This window comes from Manis pentadactyla, chromosome 3 (genome assembly GCF_030020395.1).
Source record: "Manis pentadactyla isolate mManPen7 chromosome 3, mManPen7.hap1, whole genome shotgun sequence".
In the NCBI taxonomy this organism is placed as follows: domain Eukaryota; kingdom Metazoa; phylum Chordata; class Mammalia; order Pholidota; family Manidae; genus Manis; species Manis pentadactyla.
The window spans coordinates 457,938-484,988 of NC_080021.1; the positions used below are offsets into that span (position 1 = coordinate 457,938).

Sequence of the window (27,051 nt, forward strand, 5' to 3'; positions counted from 1 at the left end):
AAAGCGGACCCACTAAATACTAACTAAAGGCAAAAAATAAAATCAGCTATCCACAAAACCAGTCAAAGGAAGCACAAAAGAGCACAGAATAAAACACCTAACATAGATTGGATTAAAGATGGCGGCGTGAGAGGAGAGACAGAGGCTTCCTCCTAAAACTGGATACAATTAGAAAATTTAATTGGCGCAACTAATCCTGAGAGAGCAGCAGGAAAGAGGAGGCATCAGACTGCACACACCTGGAGAAGAGAGTGGACCTCAGCGAACGGGGTGACGTACGGGAGCTGTGGCTCCTGGGGACCCGAGCCCCTGCCCCACCCCAGCTCAGTGGCGGGAGAAAGAGAAACCGAGCAGGGAGGGAGTGGAATGCCTGGGACTGCTGAACACCTAGCTCCGGAGATCTGCTCTGGGAGCACAAACCTACATTTCATGGTGCTTTCATGAGACTCGCATGACTACCAGGTTGGAAAGTTAACACAGGCAGAGTTCCTGGGGAGACTGGGATTCCGGCCGCTTGTGGAAAGCAGGGATCCATATCTGGCTGCTCTGGGACAAATGCTTATGCCTGTGTGCCCGGCCCAATGAATCAGGCTGTGGAGCCAGGCATAGCCACCCGGGAAGCAGGAAACAGCTCTTTCCTCCCCACAGGCACCAGTACCGCTCCCCTGCGACCCCCGACATTGCTTCAGGGGCTGAGCAGCTCCAGAATAGAGCTTCTGGACACTAGAGGGCGCCATATACAAACATGAAACGCCAAAGGAATCTGGTCCAGAGTAAAAATTGTTAATACAACTCCCGAGAAAGATTTAAATGATATGGACCTCATGACTCTTCCTGAAAGGGAGCTCAAAATAAAAATCATCAACATCCTAATGGAGGTACGGAAAGATATCCAAGAACTCAGGAGTGAATTCAGATCGGAGATCCAATCATTGAAGAGCATGATGGAGGGTATTAAAAGCAGGTTGGATACAGTGGAGGAGACAATAAATGAAATAGAAACTAGAGAAGAGGAATACAAAGAAGCTGAGGCACAGAGAAAAAAGGATCTCTAAGAATGAAAGAATATTGAGAGAACTGTGTGACCAATCCAAACGGAACAATATTCACATTATAGGGATACCAGAAGAAGAAGAGAGAAAGGGATGAAAGTGTCTTTGAGGAGGTAGTTGCTGAAAACTTCCCCAATCTGGGGAAGGAGATAGTCTCTCAGGCCATGTAGGTGCACAGATCCCCCTATACCAGGGACCCAAGGAAAACAACACCAAGACACATAGTAATTAAAATGGGAAAGATCAAGGATAAGGACAGACTGTTAAAAGCAGCCAGAGACAGAAATAAGATCACATACAGCGGAAAGCCCATCAGACTAAGAACAGACTTCTCAGCAGAAACCTTACAGGCCAGAAGGGAGTGGCATGATGTATTTAATACGATGAATCAGAAGGGCCTGGAACCAAGATTACTTTATGTGGCGAGATTATCATTTAAATTTGAAGGGGGGATTAAACAATTTCCAGATAAGCAAAAGCTGAGAGAGTTTACCTCCCACAGACCATCTCTGCAGTCTATTTTGGAGGGACTGCTATAGATGGAAGTGTTCCTAGGGTTGGATAGCTGCCACCAGAGGTAGTAAAATCATGGTAGGGAGGGTGGAGCAGCTCATTGCGAGGCAAATGCAAAATTAAATTGACTGTCCCCAAAGTCAATCAAGGGATAGACAAAAAGTACAGAATTTGATACCTAATATATAAAGAATGAAGGAGGAAGAAAAAGGATGAGAAATAGAAAAGAACCTTTAGATTATGTTTGTAACAGCATACTAAGTGAGTTAAGTTAGACTCTTAGATAGTAAGGAAAGTAACCTGGAACCTTTGGTAACCACGAATCTGAGGCCTGAAATGGCAGTAAGTACATACCTATCGATAATCACCCAAAACATAAATGGACTGAATGCACCAATTAAAAGACATACAGTCACTGAATGGATATAAAAACAAGACCCATTTATTTGCTGCTTACAAGAGACTCACCTCAAACCCAAAGACATGCACAGACTAAAAGTGAAGGGATGGAAAAAGATATTTCATGCAAACAATAGGGAGAAAAAAGCAGGTGTTGGCAGTACTTGTATCAGACAAAATAGACTTTGAAACAAAGAAAGTAACAAGAGATAAAGAAGGGCATTACATAATGATAAAGAGGTCAGTCCAACAATTGGATATAGCCATTATAAATATATATGCACCCAACACAAGAGCCCCAGCATATGTGAAACAAATACTAACACAACAAAACGAGGAAATAGAATGCAATGCATTCATTTTAAGAGACTTCAGCAAACCATTCACTCCAAAGGACAGATCCACCAGACAGAAAATAACTAAGGACACAGAGGCACTGAACAACACACTAGAACAGATGGACTTAATAGACATCTATAGAACTCTACACCCAAAAGCAACAGGATACACATTCTTCTCAAGTGCACATGGAACATTCTCCAGAATAGACCACATACTAGGCCACAAAAAGAGCCTCAGTGAATTCGAAAAGACTGAAATTCTACCAACCAATTTTTCAGACCACAAAGGTATAAAACTAGAAATAAATTGTACCAAGAAAGCAAAAAGGCTCACAAACACATGGAGGCTTTACAACATGCTCCTAAATAGTCAATGGATCAACAACCAAATTAAAATGGAGATCCAGCAATATATGGAAGTAAATGACAACAACAACACAAAGCCCTAACTTCTGTGAGACGCAGTGAAATCAGTCTTAAGAGGAAAGTATATAGCAATCCAGGCATATTTAAAGAAGGAAGAAAAAACCCAAATGAAAAGTCTAACGTCACAATTATCAAAATTGGAAATAGAAGAACAAATGAGGCCTAAAGTCAGCAGAAGGAGGGAAATAGTAAGTATCAGCGAAGAAATAAACAAAATTGAGAAGAATAAAACAGTAGAAAACATCAATGATACCGATAAATGGTTTTTTGAGAAAATTAAAAAAATAGATAAGCCTCTAGCCAGACTTATTAAGAGAAAAAGATAATCAACACACATCAACAGAATCAGAAACAAGAAAGGAAACATCACAACGGACCCCACAGAAATACAAAGAATTATTAGAGACTACTATGAAAACCTATATGCTAAGAAGCTGGAAAACCTAGAAGAAATGGACAACTTCCTAGAAAAATACAACCTTCCAAGACTGACCAAGGAAGAAACACAGAATCTGAACAAACCAATTACCAGCACAGAAATTGATGCGGTAATCAAAAAACTACCCAATAAAAAATCCCCGGGGCCAGATAGATTTACCTCCAAATTTTATCAAACATACAGAGAAGACATTACACCCATTCTCCTTAAAGTTTTCCAAAAAATAGTAGAGGAGGGAATACTCCCATACTCATTCTATGAAGCCAACATCACCCTAATACCAAAACCGGGGAAAGACCCCAACAAAAAAGAAAATTACAGACCAATATCCCTGATGAACGTAGATGCAAAAACACTCAACAAAATATTAGCAAACCTAATTCAAAAATACATCAAAAGGATCATACACCATGACCAAGGGGATTCATCCCAGGGATGCAAGGATGGTACATTCAAAAATCCATCAATATCATTCACCACATAAACAAAAAGAAGGACAAAAACCACATGATCATCTCCATAGATGCTGAAAAAGCATTCAACAAAATTCAACATCCATTCATGATAAAAACTCCCAACCAACTGTGTATAGAGGGCAAGTACCTCAACATGATGAAGGCCATATTTGATAAACCCACAGCCAACATCATACTGAACAGCGAGAAGTTGAAAGCTTTTCCTCTGAGATCGGGTACAAGACAGGGATGCCCACTCTCCCCACTGTTATTGAACATAATACTGAAGGTCCTAGCCACAGCAATTAGACAATACAAAGAAATACAAGGAATCCAGATTGGTAAAGAAGAAGTTAAACTGTCACTATTTGCAGGTGACAAGATATTGTACATAAAAAACCCTGAAGACTCCACTACAAAACTACTAGAACTGATAACGGAATACAGCAAAGTTGCAGGATACAAAATTAACACACATAAATCTGTAGCTTTCCTATACACTACCAATGAACTAATAGAAGGAGAAATCAGGGAAACAATTCCATTCACAATTGCATCAAAAAGAATAAAATACTTAGGAATAAACCTTATCAAGGAAGTGAAAGACCTCTAACCTGAAAACTATAAGACACTCTTAAGATAAATTAAAGAGGTCACTAACATATGGAAACTCATCCCGTGCTCCTGGCTAGGAAGAATTAATATCATCAACATGGCCATCCTGGCCAAAGCAATATACAGATTTGATGCAATCCCTATCAAATTACCAACAACATTCTTCAACGAACTAGAACAAATAGTTCAAAAATTCATACGGAAACACCAAAGACCCCAAATAGCCAATGCAATCCTGAGTAGGAAGAATAAAGTGGGGGGGATCTCACTCCCAAACTTCAAGCTCTACTACGAAACGACTGTAATCGAGACAGTTTGGTACTGGCACGAGAACAGAGTCACAGACCAGTGGAACAGAATAGAGACTCCAGACATTGACCCAAACATATATGGTCAATTAATATATGGTTAAGGAGCCGTGGACATACAATGAGGAATTGACAGTCTCTTCAACAGATGGTGCTGGCCAAACTGGACAGCTACATGTAAGAGAATGAAACTGAATCACTGTCTAACCCCGTACACAAAAGTAAATTCAAAATGGATCAAAGACCTGAATGTAAGTAAGGAAACCATAAAACTCTTACAAAAAAACGTAGGCAAAAATCTCTTGGAGATAAACATGAGTGACTGCATGAACATATCTCCCCGGGCAAGGGAAACAAAAGCAAAAATTTCCAAGTGGGACTATATCAAGCTGAAAAGCTTCTGTACAGCAAAGGACACCATCAATAAAACAAAAAGTTACCCTACAGCATGGGAGGATATATTCATAAATGACAGATCCGATAAAGGGTTGACATCCAAAATATATAAAGAGCTCATGCACCTCAATGAACAAAAAATGAACAATCCAATTAAAAAATGGGCAGAGGAGCTGAACAGACAGTTCTCCAAAGAAGAAATTCAGATGGTAAGCAGACACATGAAAAGATGCTCCACGTCGCTTGTCATCAGAGAAATGCAAATTAAAACCACAATGAGATATCACCTCACACCAGTAAGGATGGCTACCATCCAAAAGACAAACAACAACAAATGTTGGTGAGGTTGCGGAGAAAGGGGAACCCTCCTACACTTCTGGTCGGAATGCAAATTAGTTCAACCATTGTGGAAAGCAGTATGGACATTCCTCAAAAAGCTCGAAATAGAAATACCAATTGACCCAGGAATTCCACTTCTAGGAATTTACCCTAAGAATGCAGCAGCCCAGATTGAAAGACAGATGCACCCCTATGTTTATTTCAGCATTATTTACAATAGCCAAGAAATGGAAGCAACCTAAGTGTCTATCAATAGATGAATGGATAAAGAAGATGTGGTACATATACACAATGGAATATTATTCAGCCATAAGAAAACAAATCCTACCATTTGCAACAACATGGGTGGAGCTAGAGGGTATTATGCTCAGTGAAATAAGCCGGGCAGAGAAAGACAAGTACCAAATGATTTCACTCATATGTGGAGTATAAGAACAAAGAAAAACTGAAGGAACAAAACAGCAACAGAAACATAGAACCCAAGAATGGACTAACGGTTACCAAAGGAATAGGGACAGGGCAGGAGGGTTGGGAAGGGAGGGATAAAGGCAGGGAAAAAGAAAGGGGACCTTACGATTAGCATGTATAATGTGGGGGGGGGGGCAACATTAATGGCAATATCTGTGGAAGAAATAATTGATAAACTGGACTTCATTAAATTTCAAACTTCTGCTCTGTGAACGGCAATGTCAAGAGAAGGAGAAGACAAGCCATGGACTAGGAGAAAATATTTGGAAAAGACACACCTGGTAAAAGACTGTGACTCAAAACAGAGAATGAATTCTTAAAACTCAACAGTAAGAAGGCAAACAACCTGATTTTAAAATGGGCCAAAAACCTAAACAGACACCTCACCGAAGAATATATACAGATGGCAGATAAGCACATGAAAGGTGTTCTACATCATGTCATCAGAGAAGTGCAACAAAACAGTGAGATGCCACCACACACCTATCAGAATGCCCGAAAGCCACAGCACTGGCAGCAGGGAGGAAGTGGAGCAATAGGAACTCTCATGCATCACTGGTAGGATGCAAAATAGACCACCACTGTGGAAGACAGTTTGGCAGTTTATAAAATTAAACATACTCTTAATGTAGGATTCAGCAGTTGTGCTCCTTGGTATTTACCCACAGGAGCTGAAAATTTATATCCATATCAAAACCTGCACAGGGGTTTTATAGCAGCTTTATTCACAGTCACCAAAATCCGGAGGCAACCATGATGTCCTTTAGTAGGTGACAGATGAACTGTGGCCCATCCAGACGATGGACTGTTACTCAGTGGCAAAAATAAATGAGCTATGAGCTAAGAAGCCATGAAAAGACATGGAGGAACCCTAAATGCATAAACTATGTGAAAGAAGCCAATCTGAGAAGGCTCTTCCTGTATGATTCCAACTCAGTCACATTCAGAACTCATACAGTATGGAGCCTTTTCAGACTGGCTTCTTTGGAGGCCAAAGATTTCCTCATTGATTTGGCTTCAGGTTTGCCTTCCATGGAGACGTCAAAAAACCAGTGGTTGACAGCAGAGGAGGAGGGAAGAATAAACAGGGAAAACGAGGATTTTCAGGGCAGTGAAAACACTGGATGATTCTGTGATGGTGGATGTGTGTCGTTATACATTTGTCCAATCCCACAGAATGTGCACCACCCAGACTGAACCCTAATGTGAACTACGGGCTCTGGTGGTGATGACGTGTCAGTATAGGTCGATCAGTCACAGCAAGTGTGCTGTTATAGTGCAGAATGTCAGTACCCAGGGAGGCTGTGCATGAGTCAGGGCAGGAGGTTTATGGAAAATCTCTAATTTACACTCATTTTTGCTGTGAACCTAAAAGTACTCTACAAACAATGTATATCAAAGGAAGAACAAGAAGTGGGTAGGGAGAAATTAAATTGATATTCTGGAACTGAAAAATAACAAAAACTAAGAAGTCAGTAGATGAGTGTAAGAGCAGATTAAAAATTAGTAAATTGGGAAGTAGATCAGAAGACAACATCTATTATGAAGTATGGAGAGGCCAGGAGATGAGAAATACAGAATACAGCATGAAAACTATATGGCACACATAACATGCACATGAAAAGATGCTCCACATCACTAATTACCAGGAAAATGCAAATTAAAACCACAGTGAGATATCACCTCACACCAGTTAAGGGTGGCCAACATCCAAAAGACAAACAACAACAAATGCTGGGGAGGATGCAGAGAAAGGGGAACCCTCCTACACTGCTGGTGGGAATGTAAGTAGTTCAAACATTGTGGAAAGCAATATGGAGGTTCCTCAAAAAACTAAAAATAGAAATTCCATTTGACACGAAAACACCACTCCTAGGAATTTACCCAAAGAAAACAACTTCTCATATTCAAAAAGACATATGCACCCCTATGTTTATTGCAGCACTATTTACAATAGCCAAGAAATGGACGCAACCTAAGTGTCCATCAGTAGATGAATGGATAAAGAAGAGGTGGTACATATACACAATGGAATACTATTCAGCCATAAGAAAGAAACGAATCCTACCATTTGCAACAATATGGACGGAGCTGGAGGACATTATGCTCAGTGAAATAAGCCAGGCGGAGTAAGACAAGTACTAAATGATTTCCATCGTTTCTGGAGTATAACAATGAAGCAAAACTGAAGAAACAAAACAGCAGCAGACTCACAGAATCCAAGAAGGGACTAGCGGTTACCAAAGGGGAGGAGTGTGGGAGGGCAGGTGGGGAGGGAGGGAGAAGGGGATTGAGGGGTATCATGGTTGGTGCACATGGTGTGTGTGGAGTCATGGGGAAGACAGTGTAGCTCAAAGAAGACAAATAGTGGATCTGTGGCATCTCACTACACTGGTGGACAGTGAATGCAATGGGGTATGGGGGGACTCGATAATAAGGGTGAATGTAGTAACCACATTGTTTTTCTTGTAAAACCTTCATAAGAGTGTGTATCAATGATACCTTAATAGATAGATAGATAGATAGATAGATAGATAGATAGATAGATAGATAGATAGATAGATAGATAGATAGATAGATAGACAGAAGTAAGTAAATAAATAAATAAATGGAACTATATGGCACACAATGAAAAGGCCTATAATAGATTCCCAATAGAGAGGAAGTGGGATAGAAGTAAAATTTGAAAAGTTAATGTTCAAGAGTTTCCAGAAATCATAAAAGATGTCAAGCCACAGATTGCGAAAGTGCTGCGACTCCCAACCTCTGAGAAAATGTGCTGAATACTAAAACACAAAAGATCCCTAAAAGCATCTGGAAATTGTCTGAAGGAGAGAGCAGGTGGCAGAGGTGAGCCCTACCAATCTCTCCTGGACTCCAGTTGAAGCCCCTGGTGTGCCAGACACACCTATGGGACACCAGGCTGACCTCTTGCAGAGGGAGCATGGGGAAGGGGTGTGGTGGCCGCATATCCTGCCTGCAGTGCCCCAGGCACAGTGCCACCAAGGAAGGCGCAGAAGAGGCCCGCCACTCAAGGACAATGGCTCCCACTAGGTGAAGAGGCCAGGATTCAGGCTCTGCAGCTCCCAGGGCTTTGGGCGCCCCCAGCCTGCTGTGGGCTTTGGAAGCACTGGGGGACAGCATCATCACCTCCTTCCAGGTGGAGAGCGCTGTGTTCGAGGGCAGAGCCCCAGGAGTGCCATCAGACTCTGTGGAGCTTGCAGGAGCCTGTGTGGCTGAGATTCAGGGCCCAGACGCTGGTGTGCATGGTGCGCCCAGCAGGGGCGTGGGCTGGCACTGGGCCCAGGAGGGAGGACTACAGGGGAACACTTGTACAGAATCAAGTCAGAGAGGCCACCCCCGGCTCTCCATGATAGAAAGAATTCTGTACCTGGTGCCAGGCTGGGGCTAGAGCAGACACCCTGTAGAGGCCCTTGTAGGGAGTTTCATGATGTGCAGCAGCAGGGGCAGGTAGGTGCCTGGGGGAAGCTCCCTGGAACACCCCCTAAAGGGGAACGCTGCAGGGATGAATCAGGAGGTATTGAGGGGTGCTCTGCCTGGGGTCAGAGAGTAGGGGTGCATAGGCCATTGACTGGGAGCCCCCAGCAAGTACCAGGCCCTGCATACTGCTCTCTGCATTGTAGGATGTGAGGACACAGATATGACCAGGTGTTTGGGCCCTGACTCTAGACACCTTTGAGGACAGGGCAGGTGGGTAATGGGTCTAGGTTGGCAGTGGAACCAGACTCATGCCTCCCCCAGGTAACCTGTGACCCCCTGGATGTCCCCCAGGTAACCTGTGATCCCCCCGCCCAGGACCTCCCTCAGGTACCCTGTGCCCCCCAGGTGACCTGGGCCTGTCCCCTTCCAGGACCTCCTCACTCCGGTGGAACTCAGGCACCAAGGAGCGCATACTCATCAAAGTTGCCGACAGGGAGCCCAGCTTCCTCTCGCCCCAGGGCAATGGCTACCCACTGGACAGCCAGCCTGGGGTCCGCTCCCGCAGACCCTCAGGTGGGCAGCACTCGCCCAGCCTGCAGACGTTCACCTCTGACACAGACAGCCCCATCTTGTTCCCTGAGCGGAGGCCATCACCCTTCTTGAAGAGGGCTGAGCTGGGGAGCTGCTCGCCACTGCTGGCCCAGCCCTGCAAGCCTGCCAGCGATGTGCAGCCCTCTTCCCCACGCTATGCCTATGAGCCTCCCTTGTATGAGGAGCCCCCCATGGAGTACCAGGCCCCCATCTATGATGAGCCCCCCATGGACATGCAGTATGAGGCTGGCGGGGGCTACCAGGCCAGCTCCCCTCAGCGGTCTCCAGGCCGCAAGCCATCACCTAAGCCAGCCTCCGCCTCGCCCTACCAGCAGCTGGCAGCCACCCGACAGAAGGGCCCCGAGCGCCTGCTCAACCTGGAGTACAGCCCCACAGGAAAGGAGTACGTGCGGCAGCTGGTGTACGTGGAGCAGGCCAGCCCAAGCCCCACGCTGCGCTCAGGCTCACGGAGCAAGTACACAGCCACCCCCAGCCGGGGTGTGCTTTCCCTGCAGCCCAGCCCCTGCCTGCTGCGGGAACAGCGCCTCGGGGTCATGTCTGGGGACTACAGCAGCATGGAGGGGCCTGGGCTCTGGCCCGCCCAAACTCCCACACCCCTGCCACAGGCCCAGGATGATGCCATGTCCTGGTGCAGCCAGCAGGACACCATGTCCTCAACAGGCTGCTCCCCAGGCTCACGCAAGAGGAAGAGCAGGAACCCCTCTCTCTGCCATGCCCCCAGCACCTCGTCCACGGAAGGCCCTGGGGACCGGGACCTGCTTGGTGAGCAGCCCCTGGCGGAGGAGCGGCCCCCATGTGGGCCCACCCTGGGCTTGACGAAGCACATGGAGGGCAAGGTGGGCGAGGTGGATGGGGTGCGCGGCGTGGCTGAGCCCCTCCTGGCACAAGCGCGGCTGGCCTGGGAAGCGCAACAGGCCCACTTCCACATGAGACAGAGGGGCAGCTGGGACTCCCAGCAGGACGGCTCAGGCTACGAGAGTGATGGGGCTGTGCCACTGCCCATGCCTGGGCCGGTGGTGCGTGCCTTCAGCGAGGATGAGGCGCTGGCCCAGCAGGAGAGCAGGCACTGGCAGAGGGGCGCCTTGGAGAGGCTGGCCTTCCCCCAGATCTTGCTGGAGAAAAGCGTCTCTGTGCAGACCAACCTGGCCTCCCCAGAGCCCTACCTCCACCCCTCGCAGGTAGGGACATGCGGCTGGGGTTGCCTGGTGGGGGGGTGGGGGCAGGTGGTGATCCTGAGACCCAGTGCAGTCCTCAGAGCCCCTAACGGGCATGCAGGCTACCTCTCCTTGGTTCCCCATGAGTCTCGGCCAGCTCCTGGGAAGCTGCCTGGGGGCCATAGGCCATGTCCTGATTCTGAGCCACAGAGGCAGGGGGCACGGGCAGGTGGCCACCCAGCCACCGCCTTCCTGAGTCTCTGTCCTCCCACCTGGGAGGGACTCCCAGGGGAGGAGCTGTGAGGGGGAGTGTCAGGCACCCCGGCTCAGAGTCCTCCCCAAACTGCACTCCTGCATGCAGCGAAGCTGGACAGCTGGCCTTGGGGCCAGGACACATGCTCAGCAGGCACCAGGTGTCTCCCAAGACTGTGTGCTGCAGCTGGAGCCAAAACAGAGGCCAGCCTGGCATGTCCACTGAGTCTGTGTGTGCCTTCTGTCCAGACTGTGTGTTGGGAGCTTGGTGCCCCAGGATTTGGTATGTGCTGACGTCCTGGTTCTCACCTCCTCACCCCTGACCTTTCACACAAGTCTGCTGCATGAAGCCAAGGCTGAGGGTCTGCCAGGGCAGGGCCACCTTAGCGCCCTTTAGGCTGCACAGTCAGAGCAGCACTTCTGTCCATAGCCAACAGGAAGAGTCAGCCTGGGGAGGCACAGGGTGAGAGTGAGCAGCAAGGACCTGCCTTGTAGACAGAGGGGACAGAAGCCCCCAAAGGAGGTCCCTAAGAGTGCCAGGCGAGGAAGGGCTGTTATCCAAGTGACAGGCCTTGGGCAGAGATACTGAGGCCGTTGGGGAGGCCAGGGGGTCTTGAGACAAACTCCTCCTTCGGAAGGGCCTCGGCCCAAGGCCTCTCTCAGGGAAAGTGGGGCACAGCATGGGGGGGAAGGGCAGGAAATTCAGTGAACCAGCAGAAGCCAAACAGCAGCAGCGAGGCCAGCAGGGGGCAGTCAGTGCCCTGCCATCCCCTGTGGGGCACCCACACGGGTCCCGGGATCCTGTGTGGGGAGGCCCATGTAAGCACAGTCGGGCGCTGGTCACTCAGAACCTTACTGCCTGGGGCTGCAGTAGCCCAAGAGCTGATGAAGCACACGCACGGCTCCCTGTCTGCATGCCTGTGCTGGCCTCTAGACCTTGGCCCCAGGGGCAGGCCTGGAAGGGGAGAGCCTGTAAGAACAGCCTCTCTGAGCCCGCCCTGCCTTGCACAAGGAGGATCCTAGCATGTGTTTAAGGGGTGGGCAGAAAAAGGCAAGGCGCAAGGTGGGAAACCCAGCCCAGCCCACCCTGGGCCTGGCCCCTTCAGCACGCTTGGGCAGCAGGGGAGGCCACACCTCCCTGCTGGCTGGCTGGCTGAGTTGGGGCCCTTCTGTCCTCTCAGTCCGAGGACCTTGGCTCCTGTGCCCAGTTTGACAGCAGCCGGCAAGCCCGCAGTGTTATGCCCAGCACCAGCTGTGTGTTCCCCACATTCACACTGCGCAAGCCATCCTCAGAGACCGACATAGAAAACTGGGCCTCCAAGCACTTCAACACGCACACACAGGGCCTCTTCCGGCGGAAGGTGTCCATTGCCAACATGTTAGCCTGGAGCAGCGAGTCCATCAAGAAGCCCATGATTGTGACCAGTGACCGCCACGTGAAGAAGGAGGCCTGCGAGATCTTCAAGCTGATCCAGATGTACATGGGTGACCGGCGCGCCAAGGCGGACCCACTGCACGTGGCCTTGGAGGTCGCCACCAAGGGCTGGAGTGTGCAGGGCCTGCGAGATGAACTCTACATCCAGCTGTGCCGGCAGACCACCGAGAACTTCCGCCTCGAGAGCCTGGCCCGTGGCTGGGAGCTCATGGCCATCTGCCTGGCCTTCTTCCCACCCACACCCAAGTTCCACTCCTACCTGGAGGGCTACATTTACCGGCACATGGACCCTGTCAATGACACCAAAGGTAAGGCCCACTGCATGGGACCCCTGGGCACCTTGGGCTCTGCTGCCAACTCAGGTAAGGGCCGTGTCAGAGCTTCCTGGCCTGCACCGGGTGACGCCTTGGGGGCAGCAGGTATGTGGGGACAAGGGCAGCACCTCCAAGCAGACACAAGTGTCTCCTAAGCTACATCCTAGGTCTCCACTGAGACATGGGGTCCTCAGGGGAACCCTCCTTGGCACTGAGGCCCTGGGAAGAGCCACAGGTATCATGGCACAGGGTCCCCAGCCTTAGGGCAACAGGTAGTGGGGCGTGGATGAGATACGTGGCATCTGTGTCTCTGCCAGCCAGTGTCCATTCTCCTCTGAGGCCTCTGTCAAGGGCAGGGGCAAAGAGGCAAGACCTGGGGGCCACAGTCAGCCCAGGGGCACTTCCTGCATCTGCTCGCAGCCATCCTGCTGCCTGGAGTGGGGACTGCCCCAGCCAGTTCAGGCCATCTATGTGGGTGGGGGTGAGATGAGTCCTACAGAGCGGCTCCTGAGAGCCGGGAGAAGCTCAGGGACTAGAGTGTGTTTGCCCAGCACTGGGTCTGGGAAGACCAGCAGGCCGTTGGGACTCCACAATATAAGCTGACCCGGAGCTGCCCCAAGGGGTCAAAGGTTGGGACCAGTAGTGGTAGCCACCTGCTGACAGCAGCCTGGAGCTGAGTGCAGGGACAGATTCTGCCCGGGGCTCTGAAAGGCCATGTGTCAGGTGTGTCTGAACCCAGGTCATGCCAGCCGGGCAGTGCCTTTGCAGCTGACCTAGTGTCCTGCCTGAGCCCGAGGCCAGGCTGAGTGTGCACAGGGACAGGTCCACAGCAGCACCTGCATATGCAGCAGGCCATCTGTCACCCCAGCAGTTGTAGGTGTCCACAGGACACAGTCAAAGAACCAGTGTCTAGAAACACACATACAAATACCACACATGCATAAGCATGGTTGCACACAGTCTTCAGTCAGACAGGCCGCAGAATGCTCTGTGGGAGTGACCAGAAGACCTGGTCTGGCCAGGGCCTTGCCCAGCCCATGTGTCGGGGGCCAGAGTGTGTGCACAGAGCAATGGGCTGCAGCTGCAGGGCAGTGGTGGCCCCAGGGAAGGTGTGCCAAGCAGACACCACGCAGCTCTTCAGCCGTCTGCAGTGGGTAGATTCTGGAATCCTGGAGATTCTCATAACTGAACACAGCAAAGGGGTCTCCCTCAGTTCTTCAAAAAATTAAACATAGAATTACTGTAGAACCCAGTGATTCCACTTCTGAGTATATACCCCAAAAAATTGAAAGCAGGGTCTCAAAGAGATATTTGTACACCCATGTTCATAAAAGCACTATTTGCAATAGAAAAGAGCTGGAAGCAGTTCAAGTGTTCACTGGTGGATGAACAGAAAACCAAAATGTGGTCTGAACATATGGAATATTATTCAGCCTAAAAAAGGAAGGAAATTCTGACACACACTACAACATGGATGACCCCTGAGGACATTATGCTGAGTGAAATAAGCCAGTCACAAAAAGACAAATACTGTATGATTCCACCTTTATGGGGTTCCTAGTTGTCAGAATCGGTCAGAAAGTAGGCTCTTCCTGGCGGCTGTAGTGGGTTGCAAGTGGGGAAACTGGGGGGTCCCTGTGTAGTGTCGAGAGTTTCCACCTGGGACGGTGAGCAGATGCTGGTGGTGGTCGCTGCACAGCAGGAACGCGCTTAATGCCACTGAGCCGTACAATTAAACACGGTTCAGACGGTGAGTTTCATGTTACATATATATTATCACAATACAAAAGAAAAACCCACAAAGACAGAGTGGAAAGGCAAGAACAATGGTTTTGGAAGCCGAGAAGCATGTGGACAAGTGGCAGGAGACTGACCTGGCACACCAAGAAAGGTGGGTCCCAAGCAGACAATGGAAATATTAAGAAGCTGAAGCAGATAGCAAACCCTTGAAAGCTCAAGAGTGGGTAGAGCCAGCTTCCTCTAGTAATGGTTTCGAGAAGGGGTGACCTTGAAGCCAAAAACAAAAGGACCTGCTGAAGTCTGTTTAGAAAGAAGGCAACTGCAGGGGAGTAGGTCAGAGCCTAGGTTCTGGACCGAGAGCATTCGGACTCAAATCCCGTATTTCATTCTTTCATGTGTTCCAAGTGTACAACACAGTGGTTCAGCAGTTCCCCACATTATTAAATCCTCACCCCCACTAGTGCAGTCACTGTCTGTCAGCATAGGAAGATGTCATGAAACTACTCGCTGTATTCTCCAGGCTGCACTTCCCTCCCCACGACCAGCTTACATTACGACTGTTTCTGCGCCCCTTTATCCCTCTCCCTCCCCACACACTGCAACCCTTCCCCACGGCAACCACCAATCCTTCTCAGTGTGAGTCTGCTGGTGTTTTATTCATTCTCTTTTGCTTTTATGTTCCACAAATAAGTGGAATCATATGGTATTTGTCTTTCTCTACATGGTTTATTTCACTGATAATAATACCCTCTAGGTCCGTCCATGTAGTTGCAAATGGCAGGCTTTTTTTTTTATGGCTGAATAACATTGTGTATATGTACCACATCTTCTTTATCCATTCATCTATTTATGAACACTTCAGTTGCTTCCATATTTGGCTATTGTAAATATATTACAATAAACATAGGTGTGCACATATCTTTTCCAATTATTGTCTTCATTTTCTTCAGGCATATTATCAGAACTGTAATTGCTGGGTCATATGGTATTCTATTATTAGTTTTTTGAGAAACCTCCATATAGCTTTCCATAGTGGCTGCACCAATTTGCAATCCCATGGTGTACTAGGGTTCCCTTTTCTCCACATCCTTGCCAAAACTAGTTATTTCTTGTCTTCTTGGTAGTAGCCATTCTGACATGTGAGGTGGTGTCTTACTGTAGTTTTTTTCTTGGTAGTACTAATGTACAATTACATGAGCAACATTATAGTTACTAGACTCTCCCCTATTATCAAGTCCCTCCCACACACCCCATTACAGTCACTGTCCATCAGCATAGTAAGATGCTATAGAATCACTACTGGTCTTCTCTGTGTTATACTGCCTTCCCCATATCCCTGCCGCCACTACATTATGTGTGCTAATCGTAATGCCCCTTTTTCCCCTTTATCCCTCCCTTACCACCCATCTTCCGCAGTCCCTTTCCCTTTAGTAACTGTTAATCCATTCTTGGGTTCTGTGAGTCTGCTGCTGTTTTGTTCCTTCAGTTTTTGCTTTGTTCTTATACTCCACAGATGAGTGAAATCATTTGATACTTGTCTTTCTCTGCCTGGCTTATTTCACTGAGTATAATACCCTCTAGCTCCATCCATGTTATTGCAAATGGTAGGATATGTTTTCTTCTTATGGCTGAATAATATTCCAGTGTGTATATGTACCACATCTTCTTTAACCATTCATCTACTGATGGACGTTTAGGTTGCTTCCATTTCTTGGCCATTGTAAATAGTCCTGCGGTAAACATAGGGGTGCATCTGTCTTTTTCAAACTGGGCTGCTGCATTCTTAGGGTAAATTCCTAGAAGTGGGATTCCTGGGTCAAATGGTATTTCTACTTTTGAGTTTTTTGAGGAACTTCCATACTACTTTCCACAATGGTTGAGCTAATTTACATTCCCACCAGCAGTATAGGAGGGTTCCCCTTTCTCCACATCCTCACCAACATTTGTTGTTGTTTGTCTTTTGAATGTTAGCCATTCTAACTGGTGTGAGGTGATATCTCATTGTGGTTTTAATTTGCATTTCTCTGATGATTAGTGATGTGGAGCATCTTTACATGTGCCTGTTGGCCATCTGAATTTCTTCTTTGGAGAATTGTCTGTTCAGCTCCTATGCCCATTTTTTTTATTGGCTTATTTGCTTTTTGTTTGTTGAGGTGCATCAGCTCTTTATATAATTTGGATGTCAACCCCTTATTGGATGTCATTTATGAATATATTCTCCCATACTGTAGGATGTCTTTTGGTTCTACTGAAGGTATCCTTAGCTGTACAGAAGCTTTTCAGCTTGATATAGTCCCACTTGTTCATTTTTGCTTTTGTTTCTCTTGCCCGGGGAGATATGTTTATGAAGACGTTGCTCATTTTTATGTCCAAGAGATTATTGCCTATGTTTTCCTCTAAGAGTTTTGTGGTTTTATGTCTTAGATGAAGGTCTTTGATCCATTTTGAGTTTACTTTTGTGTATGGGATTAGACAATGATCCAGTTTCATTCTCTTACATGTAGCTGTCCAGTTTTGCCAACACCAGTTGAAAAGGCTGTCATTTCCCCATTGTATCTCCATGGCTCCTTTATTGTATATTAATTGGCCGTGTATGTGTGGGTTTATATCTGGGCTCTCTATTATGTACCATTGGCCTATGGGTCTGTTCTTGTACCGGTACCAAATTGTCTTGATTACTGTGGCTTTGAAGTAGAGCTTAAAGTCAGGGAGTGTAATTCCCCCAGCTTCGTTCTTCCTTCTCAGGATTGCTTTGGCTATTCAAGGTCTTTTGTGGTTCCATATGAATTTTAGAACTATTTGTCCTAGTCTGAAGAATACCTTTGGTATTTTGATAGAGATGGCATTGATTCTGTAGATTGCTTTAGGCAGGATGGCCATTTTGACAATATGAATTCTTCCTATCCATGAGCATGGGATGTGTTTCTATTTATTGGTATCTTCTTTAATTTCTCTCAAGAGTGTCTTATAGGCGCTGATGGACAATGACTGTAATGGGTATGTGGTGGGGACTTGATAATGGGGGGAGTCTAGTAACCACAGTGTTGCTCATGTGATTGTACATTAATGATACGAAAAAAAAGAGTGTCTTGTGGTGTCTTTGCCTGGTTTTGGTATTAGAGTGATGCTGCCCTTGTAGAAAGAGTTTGGGAGTATTCTCTCCTCTTCTACTTCTTGGAAAACTTTATGGGGGATGGGTATTAGGTCTTCACTAAATGATAAAATTCAGTGGTGAAGCCATCTGGTCCAGGGGTTTTGTTCTTAGGTAGGTTTTTGATTACCAGTTCAATTTTGTTGCTGGTAATTGGTCTGTTCGGATTTTCTGTTTCTTCCTGGGTCAGTCTTGGAAGGTTGTATTTTTCTAGAAAGTTGTCCATTTCTTCTAGGTTATCCAGTTTGTTAGCATATAATTTTTCAGAGTATTCTCTAATAAGTCTTAGTATTTCTGTGGTGTCCATAGTGATTTTTCCTTTCTCATTTCTGTCTCTGTTTATGTGAGTAGACTGTCTTTTCCTGATAAGTCTGGCTAGGCGTTTATCTATTTTGTTTATTTTCTCCAAGAACCAGCTCCTGCTTTCATTGATTTTTCTGTTGTTTTATTCTTCTCAGTTTTATTTATTTATGCTCTAATCTTTATTATGTCCCTCCTTCTACTGACTTTGGGCCTCATTTGTTCTTTTTTTTTTCCTAGTTTTGTTAATTGTGAGTTTAGACTGTTGATTTGGGAATGTTCATCTTTCCTGAGGTAGGCCTGTATTGCAATATACTTCCCTCTTAGCATGGGCTTCGTTGCGTCCCACAGATTTTAGTGTTGAATTATTGTTTTTTCATTTGTCTCCATATATTGCTTGATCTCTGTTTTTATTTGGTCATTGATCCACTGATTGTGTAGGAGCATGTTGTGAAGCCTCCATGTTGTTTGTGCGATTATTCATTTTCTTTGTGTAATTAATTTCTAGTTTCATACTTTTGTGGTCTGAGAAGCTGGCTGGTACAATTTCAATCTTTTTTAATTTACTGAGGCTCTTTTTGTGGCCTAGTATATGGTCTATTCTTGAAAGTGTTCCATGTGCACTTGAGAAGAATGTGTATCCTGTTGCTTTTGGATGGAGTGTGCTGTAGATGTCCGTTAGGTCCATCTGTTCTAATAGATTGTTCAGTGCCTCTGTGTCCTTACTTATTTTCTTTCTAGTTGATCTGTCTTTTGGAGTGAATGGTGTGTTGAAGTCTCCTAAAATGAATGCATTGCATTCTATTTCCTCCTTTAATTCTGTTGGTATTTGTTTCACATATGTAGGTGATCCTGTGTTGGGTGAATAGATATATTTATAATAGTTATATCCTCTTGTTGGACTGACCCCTTTATCATTATGTAATGTCCTTCTTTGTCTCTTATCATTTTCTTTGTTTTGAAGTCTATTTTGTCTGATACAAGTACTGCAACTCCTGCTTTTTTGTCCTCATTGTTTGCATGAAGTATCTAATTTTCAGTGTATGGGTCTTGAATATTTTTAGTTAAATTTATTCCTTAGTACTATATCCTTTTTGGTGCTATTGTGAATGCAACTATTTTCTTAATTACATTTTCAAGCTGTTAGTGTTAGTATGTAGAAATACAATTGATTTTAGTATATTGTTTTGTATCCTATGGCCCTATTGAACTTGTGTATTAGTTTCAGTAGCTTTTTTATTGACTTCTTAGGATTTTCTACCTACAATATAATGTCATCTATAAATAAAGATAGTTTTGCTTCTTCAAAAAAAAAAGGGGGGAAATAAGGGAATACTATAAACACCTTAATGCCAACAAATCTGACAATTTAGAATAAATGGACAGATTCCTTGAAAGACACAAACCACCAAAAATCACTCTGTAAGAAATAGATAACCAGAAAAATCGTATCTATTATAGAAATTGAATTGGTACTTAAAAACCTTTCTACAAAGAAAATTCCAGGCCCAAGTGGCTTCAACTAAGTTCTACCAAACATTTTACTGGTTTTGTATCAATTGTTTACAAATCCACTGGGAAAACTGAAGTGGCAGGAATAATTCCCAATATTCTACAGCAAAACTATAAAAGGACACTAAAAAAGGGAAGCACAGACAGTATCCCTCCTGAACACAGAACAAAAACTGCTAACAATAATTTAGGAAGCTGAATCCAGCAAAATATATAAAAAGGATAATGCATCTTGAATAGGTGAGGTTTATCTGAGGAATGAAAGGTTGGTTTAACATTTGAAAATCGACCGATTAATATAATTTTCCATATCGGGAGGAAAAAACTGTATGATCATCTCAGGAAGTACAAAAAAAGCATTTGACAAAATCCAACATTCCATTCCTACAGAAACTCTAAAACTAGAAATAAAAGGCGACCTTTTCATGTCTTCTATGAACCTGTGTCAATTTATTTTAAACAACATAAGCACATGTATAGTCCCATTTCTCTCTGGGAAATGAGGCTACATTCCACAAGATTCAAGCCTCAAGCCTTTAAATTTTCTGTAACCCCACAGATCTATAAGTTTGTCATGACTGTCCTCCTCCTGTACCACTCTCAGATGATCCTATCAAGTACAGCCATTAATTGCTTTTAAGTGCAAAAAAATAATCCATAAAGAGAAAGAAATTGCTTCTCTAAAGAACTTCTACCAAAGTAAAACTAAAGGTCAAAAAGTCAAGTTAATATGGGGTTTTTGAGTTTATAAGTGATAAGGAATACTGACAAGAAACACCTTTGAACTGATTGCTATTATCATCTTTTCACTTTACATTACAGTTGTTTATAGTATTTTCATGGGATTTCAGTGAAGTTTTCAAGGTTTTTATAATAGTCAAATTAAAAAAACAAAATCCCTTGAAATGCCAATACAAAGAAAAGTGAGTCAGAACATGGAAAATGTTTTAGACAAGTTGACAACATATATTCTTTGTTCATTTCTTTTTTCGAAAGAAGTTCCATTTTATTCACACCCACATGTGTAATACACTGAATAAAATACAACCAATTATCATATGGGAATAAAAAGAAAAGATAAGCTGCCTCCAGAAAACTCATCCAATACTATTCCTAGTATCTCAGTGCATTTGGCAAATAAAAACATTTTGAAACATTAAAAAAAAAAGGGAACCTCTCCAACCTGATAGAAGGCATATATAAAAGTGCTACCGTCCCAGAAGAATGAAAAGCAGGGCCTTCAACAGCTCATTATATTGTTCACAGCAGCGTTATTCAAACAGTCAAAAAGTAGAAGCCACACAAGGTCCACCAACAGATGAATGGATAAAGAAAAGGTATTCTATTGATACAATGGAATATTTCTCAGCCATAAAAAGGAATTAAGTTCTGATGTATACGATGACTTGGATCGGCCTTGAAAAATCATGCTAAGTAAAAGAAGTCAGACACAAAAGGGCAAATACTGTATGATTCAACTTATGTAAAATACCTAACGTAGGCAAATTCATAGAGGCAGAAAGTAGATTAGAGGGCCCCAGGGGCTAGGGGAGAGAAATGAGCACTTGCTTAACGGGAACAGAGTCTGTTTGTGGTGATGGAAGGATGTTAGAAATAGATGCGGCGATGGCTGGAGATACTGTGATTATACTTAATGCCACTTACCTGGACACTTAAAAATGTTTAAATGGCAGTATTTTTGTTTACATTTTACCACAATTAAAACAAAGCAGCCTTAGGTCCCTCCCTGAAGAGGATGGTGGTGGCCAGGGGTGCGAGGGATCTGGAACCCAACGATACCCAGGCTCCAAAGTCACAGACACGGCCACGAGCAGTATGGTGTGGCTACCTCAAGGGCTGAAGGGCACGGACTGTGGCCTGGCCACTGATAAGCCCCTGGTCCTGGAAGAGGATGGCACCACGGTGGGCAAAGATGATTACTTCTGTGTTTATCTCCCAACACTGAATGTGTAGTCTTGGCTGGTAATGAGAAGTGGACATACAGCAATGCAGATAGAGGTACCACTTGGATTTCCAGGAGTCCTTTAATGTAGATGAAACTGACAGTGGGGCAGGGGTTTAAGTGGAAGAATGTGGCCAGGCAGTTGAAAGAAAATCTATCCAGCATCCTCATCCTGGGAGAGGATGACCTCCAAGTGCTCATTAATGTGCCAGGTTCAGACCTGGCTTAAGAACTGTGCCAAAGTCCAGAACACCCTCCAGCAGGTCCTTGAGCAGAGAGAGGAAGCCCATCAGTCCAAGCAGCTCCTAGAGCTATACCTCCAGACTTTGGAAAAGGAAGGCAGCATCCTGTCCAAGCAGCGAAGGTCCAACCCGCCAAGAGGGATGCTGCTGACACAGGTGCTAGCAGAGAGGAGGACTCCGGTGTCGCACTTAAGAGCCAGACCTTCACTGCGCTGCAGAGAGGCCTGCTCTGGAGCTGGGTTTCTCCAGTCAGCATTTGGAGGTGGTTATCAAGGGAGACCCCAAAACACTGGTCATTGCTTTGAAGTGGGACATAAGGAAGACGGAAACTGTTCAACAGGCCTGTAATCAGGAACCCAGCCATGCCTCCAGCAGATAGAGCTTGCATTCTCTAAGGGCTGTTTTCAGCAAGGAAGAATCCACTGCCTGGAGAACTACAGAACCCTAACGGAATCCAACAAGCCCACATGGCTGTGGCGAGATGACACCAAGGAAGACCTTGTGCCCTTGTTTTTCATTATCAGTAAATACCTCCAGCCTAATTATATTAGCTGCTTAACTATTCTGAGAGCGTGTTCTCCTGGAACAGGCAAGAAGACTAGCCCCACAGCCCTTCCAGAAAAGCTACTCCAGGGCTCACTGTATGCCCTTCACCTAGTCTGAATGGTGTAGCCGCACCACCAATATCCCACCTCTTCTAATTATGTGTTCTTATGTTCTTTGTTCAAAAGTAATTGTCAAGGGCAGTAAAAAGACATCATGTATCAGACTCACTATCTTTGTTAGAACTGCAGAATTTTAATCACAAATAACAGTAGAGAAGGCAACATAAAAGAGTGCTGCTTAGGACCACAAACTTGTTTCTCAACTTAATGAACTTTTTTGTTTGTTTAAATGCATATGTTAAGTTTGTAGACCAGTGGGACAGAGGGAGAGTCTAATTCACCATTTCTAATATCTAATTCAGTATTGTGAAATTTTATGTTACCACTGTGAAACTCTTTTCAGCTTCCCAGTATGTTTTATTAGTAGTGGGTACAAAAGGTCTTTAAATCGATCCCCACGCATTATGACTCCAAGTCTCTCCAGGTGCAGAGTGGAGGCTTCTCGTTTATGCACTTCTGTCTCTGTACAAACTTGTCCTTCAGGGTTTGTTATCTACAGTACAGCCTCCTTGCAGGGAAAGGATGGGGGGAAGAAAAAGCCCGTAGCCAGCATCACATCTAATGGTGAAAGACTGAATGCTTTCCTCCCAAGATCAGAACCAAGGCCAGGACCTCCAGCCTCACTGCATCTACTGAGCATTGTGCTGGAGGGCCTGGCCGGTGCAAAGTCCATGAAGAAGAAATTAAAGACATCCTAATTGGAAAGGAAGTGTGCAACTGTCCTTATTTACAGATAACCAATTTGTAAAATACTACTAGAACTAATAGAAGAGTGTTTAGCGAAGTTGCAGTATGTAAGACCAATATATAAAAATTAATGTTTCTATATAATTGCAACAATCTATTGGAAACTGATATTTTAAAAGTACTGTTTACTATAAAGCATTAAAAATATGATAAACTTAGGAATAAAGCTGACAAAAGATGTATAAGACTTATATGCTAAAAACTATAAAACATTGCTGAAAGTCAAGACCAAAGTTAATGGACAGATGTACTGTTTGTGAATCGGAGGACTCAGTCAGTATGATGATGTCACTTCCACCCAACTTTATCTACAGATTCAACCTTAATCAAAATCTTCATAGTTTCTTTTTTTAATTTAAAAACTAACAGGCTGATTCTAAAATTCATAGAAAGTACAAAGCACTTAGAATAGCCAAAGTACCTTTGAAAAAGAAAATGAAGTGGGAGGACTAAGAGCAACTGACTGCATGACTCATCATAAAGCTGTTGGCATGCAGGTGAACAGTAGGTCAGTGGGCAGAACAGAATCCAAAAGCAGCCCCAGACACAGGGCGACACGCTTCCAGAAATGAGGAGGCAGTTTGGTGAAGAAAGGATAGTGTTTTCCTCAAATGGTGCTAGGACAGTTGGATATCCAATTGGGATATTTGGATACCCGAAAAAAGGTGAGCATCAACCCATACTTTGAACTATATGCAAAAATTAACTGAAAATGGATGATAATTCAAAACATAAAACCTAAAACTATAAAACTTCTAGAACAAAACAGAGCAGAAAATCTGTTTTCTTGAATCAGATAAAGGTGTTTTTATATGGGCATTAAAAGAAAGCACTATCTATAAGAGAAAAACATTGATAAATTGAACTTCCTCAAAATTAAGTCTCCTGCTCTTCCAAAGACACTATTAAGAAAATGCAAAGGTAAAACAGTTACAGAGAACAGAGAAGAGGCTAGAGGGATCCATGTGATGACATATAAGAGTCGGAGGTATCGTATGGAGTCGTCTGTAGAGATGTACATGCATAAGGACTTCACACATGTCTCCCTTTGCTCTCTCAGCCAGGAGGGCCCAGGGGCAGTGAGCACACGTGACACCCAGCCCTGGGTTTCCGACAGTATTTCCCATTACAAGGAACCAGAGCTCCTTAGAGACACAGCCAGTGCTTGGGCTGGTGCAGGGAATGTACAAGACGCAGTGCCCCAAGTGCGGGTGTGCTGGAGGGGTCACGGGGAGACGGTGGGGCATGTGACAGGACACTGAACGAGCTCCAGTGGCCAAAGCTGGAGTAATTTGAGCAACAAAATAAAGTCATACTCATTATAATCAAAAGTGAATACTCCCAAGCCCGTATTAATATAAATGAATGATTAGATAGGTATCACCCATGGAGCAGAATTACAAATAATGTGCATAGATGGTGACCATCAGGCAGGGAGAGCATAACTCCCACCGTCGTGTGGGCTAGGCATAGAAACTTCCTTCCAGAGAGCACAGGATGGAGGGGAATGAGGGGTCCACACCAGCAGTGCCAGGTTATTCCATGCAGGGTGGGAGGCATGCCTAAATCAGTACCATAAGGGACTCCCTCCACTCACTCAGGATTGCAGACCCCTGAAGGCATCCCTTTAACAGCCAGATGCTGGGCCAGAGAGTCATGGGCTGGCTGGCTGCCCACCCCCACCCCCACTGTGCAGGGGCACCTTCCTGCCCACCTCCAGCACTCGGAGAGCTGGCCTTCTGGTTGGCGGTGCCCAGAAGGGTCCCAGCACCTTCCCCAGCCACACGGGCCACACACCCTCCCACAGGCCATCTGCACAGGCACATCAGGGATGGGGTGATCAGGAAGCAGTCCCTTGCAGGGCACCAGAGCTGGGCATTGGCCCGGTGGCCCTGTCTCCCCTCAAGGAATCCAGCAGGGATATCAGCCCTTCCCAGCTGGCCAGGGCCTGCTCACGGCCACATCGGGACCCCGTGGGCACGCACTCCTGGCTTCGTGCCCTGTCCTCATGCTCTGTTTGCTCCCCAGTGACACAGCACATGAGAGAGCTCCTGGAAAGGAACGCTAAGAAGAAGTCCAAGTTGAGAAAGAAACCCAAGCCCTATGTTGAGGAGCCGGATGGTAGGGCCTCCCCTGCAGCCCCTTCGCTGCGTGCACACAGCTCTGTTCTCCGGCCTCGGCCGCCTGGCCTCCTCTCTCTAACTGCTTCTGGGCTGGGGGGTGGCGGGGCACGGCACTAACCATCAGGCCTGCAGCCTTCTGAGCCGGCTGGAGGCCCCAGGTTACTGACAGGGCTCCGGGGAGAGGCCACACACCTGCCCCGTGCCTTTCCCACGGTTCTCAGAACACTTCACAACCTGCATGCCCGGCTCTTGGCGGGGAGGGGTGTGAGGAATGGCAGAGGCTACAGGAGGCACCCAGGTGAGTGAGGGTGAGGAGTGCTCTGTGGAAAGCACTGCCTGGCCAACCTCCATTCCAGGCCGCCTCTGGAGCAGTGGGCATAGCCTGGCTTTGCTTCCCTAGTGGGACCCGTAGCACAGACCAGGGGCTTCTCAACCTACCCACAATCCCTGCCCTTCTCCTGGGCCCTGACTCAAGGCCCCCACCCCAATCCAAGCTCTAGGGAAGCCCTGTTAACCGAGGCTGTGCCCTTCCCACTGGGGAGAGTTGGTGATCCCACTGCTGCCACGGCTGCTTCCCCTCCTGGCCACTTCCCCCGACCTTTGCACATCGCGTCCTTGGCACCTGCCCAACGCCGTTTCTTCTCAGACCCTCACCCTCAACACCCCTTGCTCTAGAAGGCTCTCTCCATGGCTGCATGCTACCCCTGGCAGGAGAGGGGCAGCTGTGGTCCAGGATGCCATCTGGGGCAGGAGTGGAAAGAGCTCTGAGCTCCTGCCTGAGGCAGTTGCCAAAGTCCTGTCACATCAGCAGGGGGCACTGGGGGGCACGGGGAGGACACTGCAGCCAGGTGGTGGTTGGGGGTGAGCTGGACCTCAGGGACCCCGCAGGTCCACGCTGAGGCGGCACATTCCGGACAGCCTGGGAATCCTGAGGCTTGCCCTCTCGGAAGCGCCAGACCCCATGGTGGGCACAGGAGCACAGACTCTGGGCGAGCTGCCTCTGTTGGCCCCTCCATGAGCCACTGTCTCCCCCACACCGTAAAACCAGGTACGGGCGCTCTGGTGAGGCCAGGACAGGGCAGTGGGCTTCGAGCAGAGCACCCCACACCTCCACGAGAGTTCCCCTGGGCTGGCTATGGACACTGCCCATCCCTGAAGGCGCTCAGCAAACACCCAAGAGTCCAGGGCCTCGAGGCTGTCAGCCCCTACTCTGCCCACAGAAGCTATGATGTCAGCAGCCATGTTGCCCTTACTAGGTACGAGACTCTGAGGTCTGCCCTTCAAGGGCACCTGAGACAAATGCTGTCCTCCCCATCCTACGCAGCAGCACATGAAGCCTGTATCTCGTGGCCAAGGTCTCTGGCTGAGAGTGTCAGCCTCGGCCTGGGCCCTCAGACCCAGCCTGTTGGGGAGGCCCGCCTGGGCCAGGACAAGGGGCAGAGGGTGCACACCCCAGGGAGGGCTAAGCATGCCCCCAGTGTGGCAGTGAGTCAGCCCCAGGCTGCTGCTGCCTGCCGCATGCCCTCTTTGGGCTCTGAGTGGTCAGAGCCAGCCCAGACCCTCTTTGCTAAAGCACCTGCTCCCCAAACAAGGGGCCACATCAGCCTATGGCAGAAGGTTCCAGGTGCTGTGTCAGACTGCTGATCAGG

The 27,051-nt window shown here is 46.5% G+C and overlaps 1 protein-coding gene and 1 pseudogene across 7 annotated transcripts in view; both read left to right on the forward strand.

Annotated features, from left to right (window-relative positions):
* Window positions 1-27,051, forward strand: part of ARHGAP39 (Rho GTPase activating protein 39) — a 152,901-nt gene that overhangs the window by 119,895 nt on the left and 5,955 nt on the right. For 6 of the 7 annotated variants that reach the window (XM_036923056.2, XM_057497607.1, XM_036923061.2 and 3 more), the window contains 3 exons: window positions 9,623-10,982; window positions 12,392-12,953; window positions 25,308-25,400. In XM_036923056.2, the coding sequence (XP_036778951.1) occupies window positions 9,623-10,982; window positions 12,392-12,953; window positions 25,308-25,400 (2,015 nt within the window). The remainder of the gene's footprint in view (window positions 1-9,622; window positions 10,983-12,391; window positions 12,954-25,307; window positions 25,401-27,051) is intronic. The other variant, XM_036923060.2, reaches the window with a different exon arrangement.
* On the forward strand, window positions 16,617-25,299 carry LOC118931009 (DNA fragmentation factor subunit alpha-like; annotated as a pseudogene).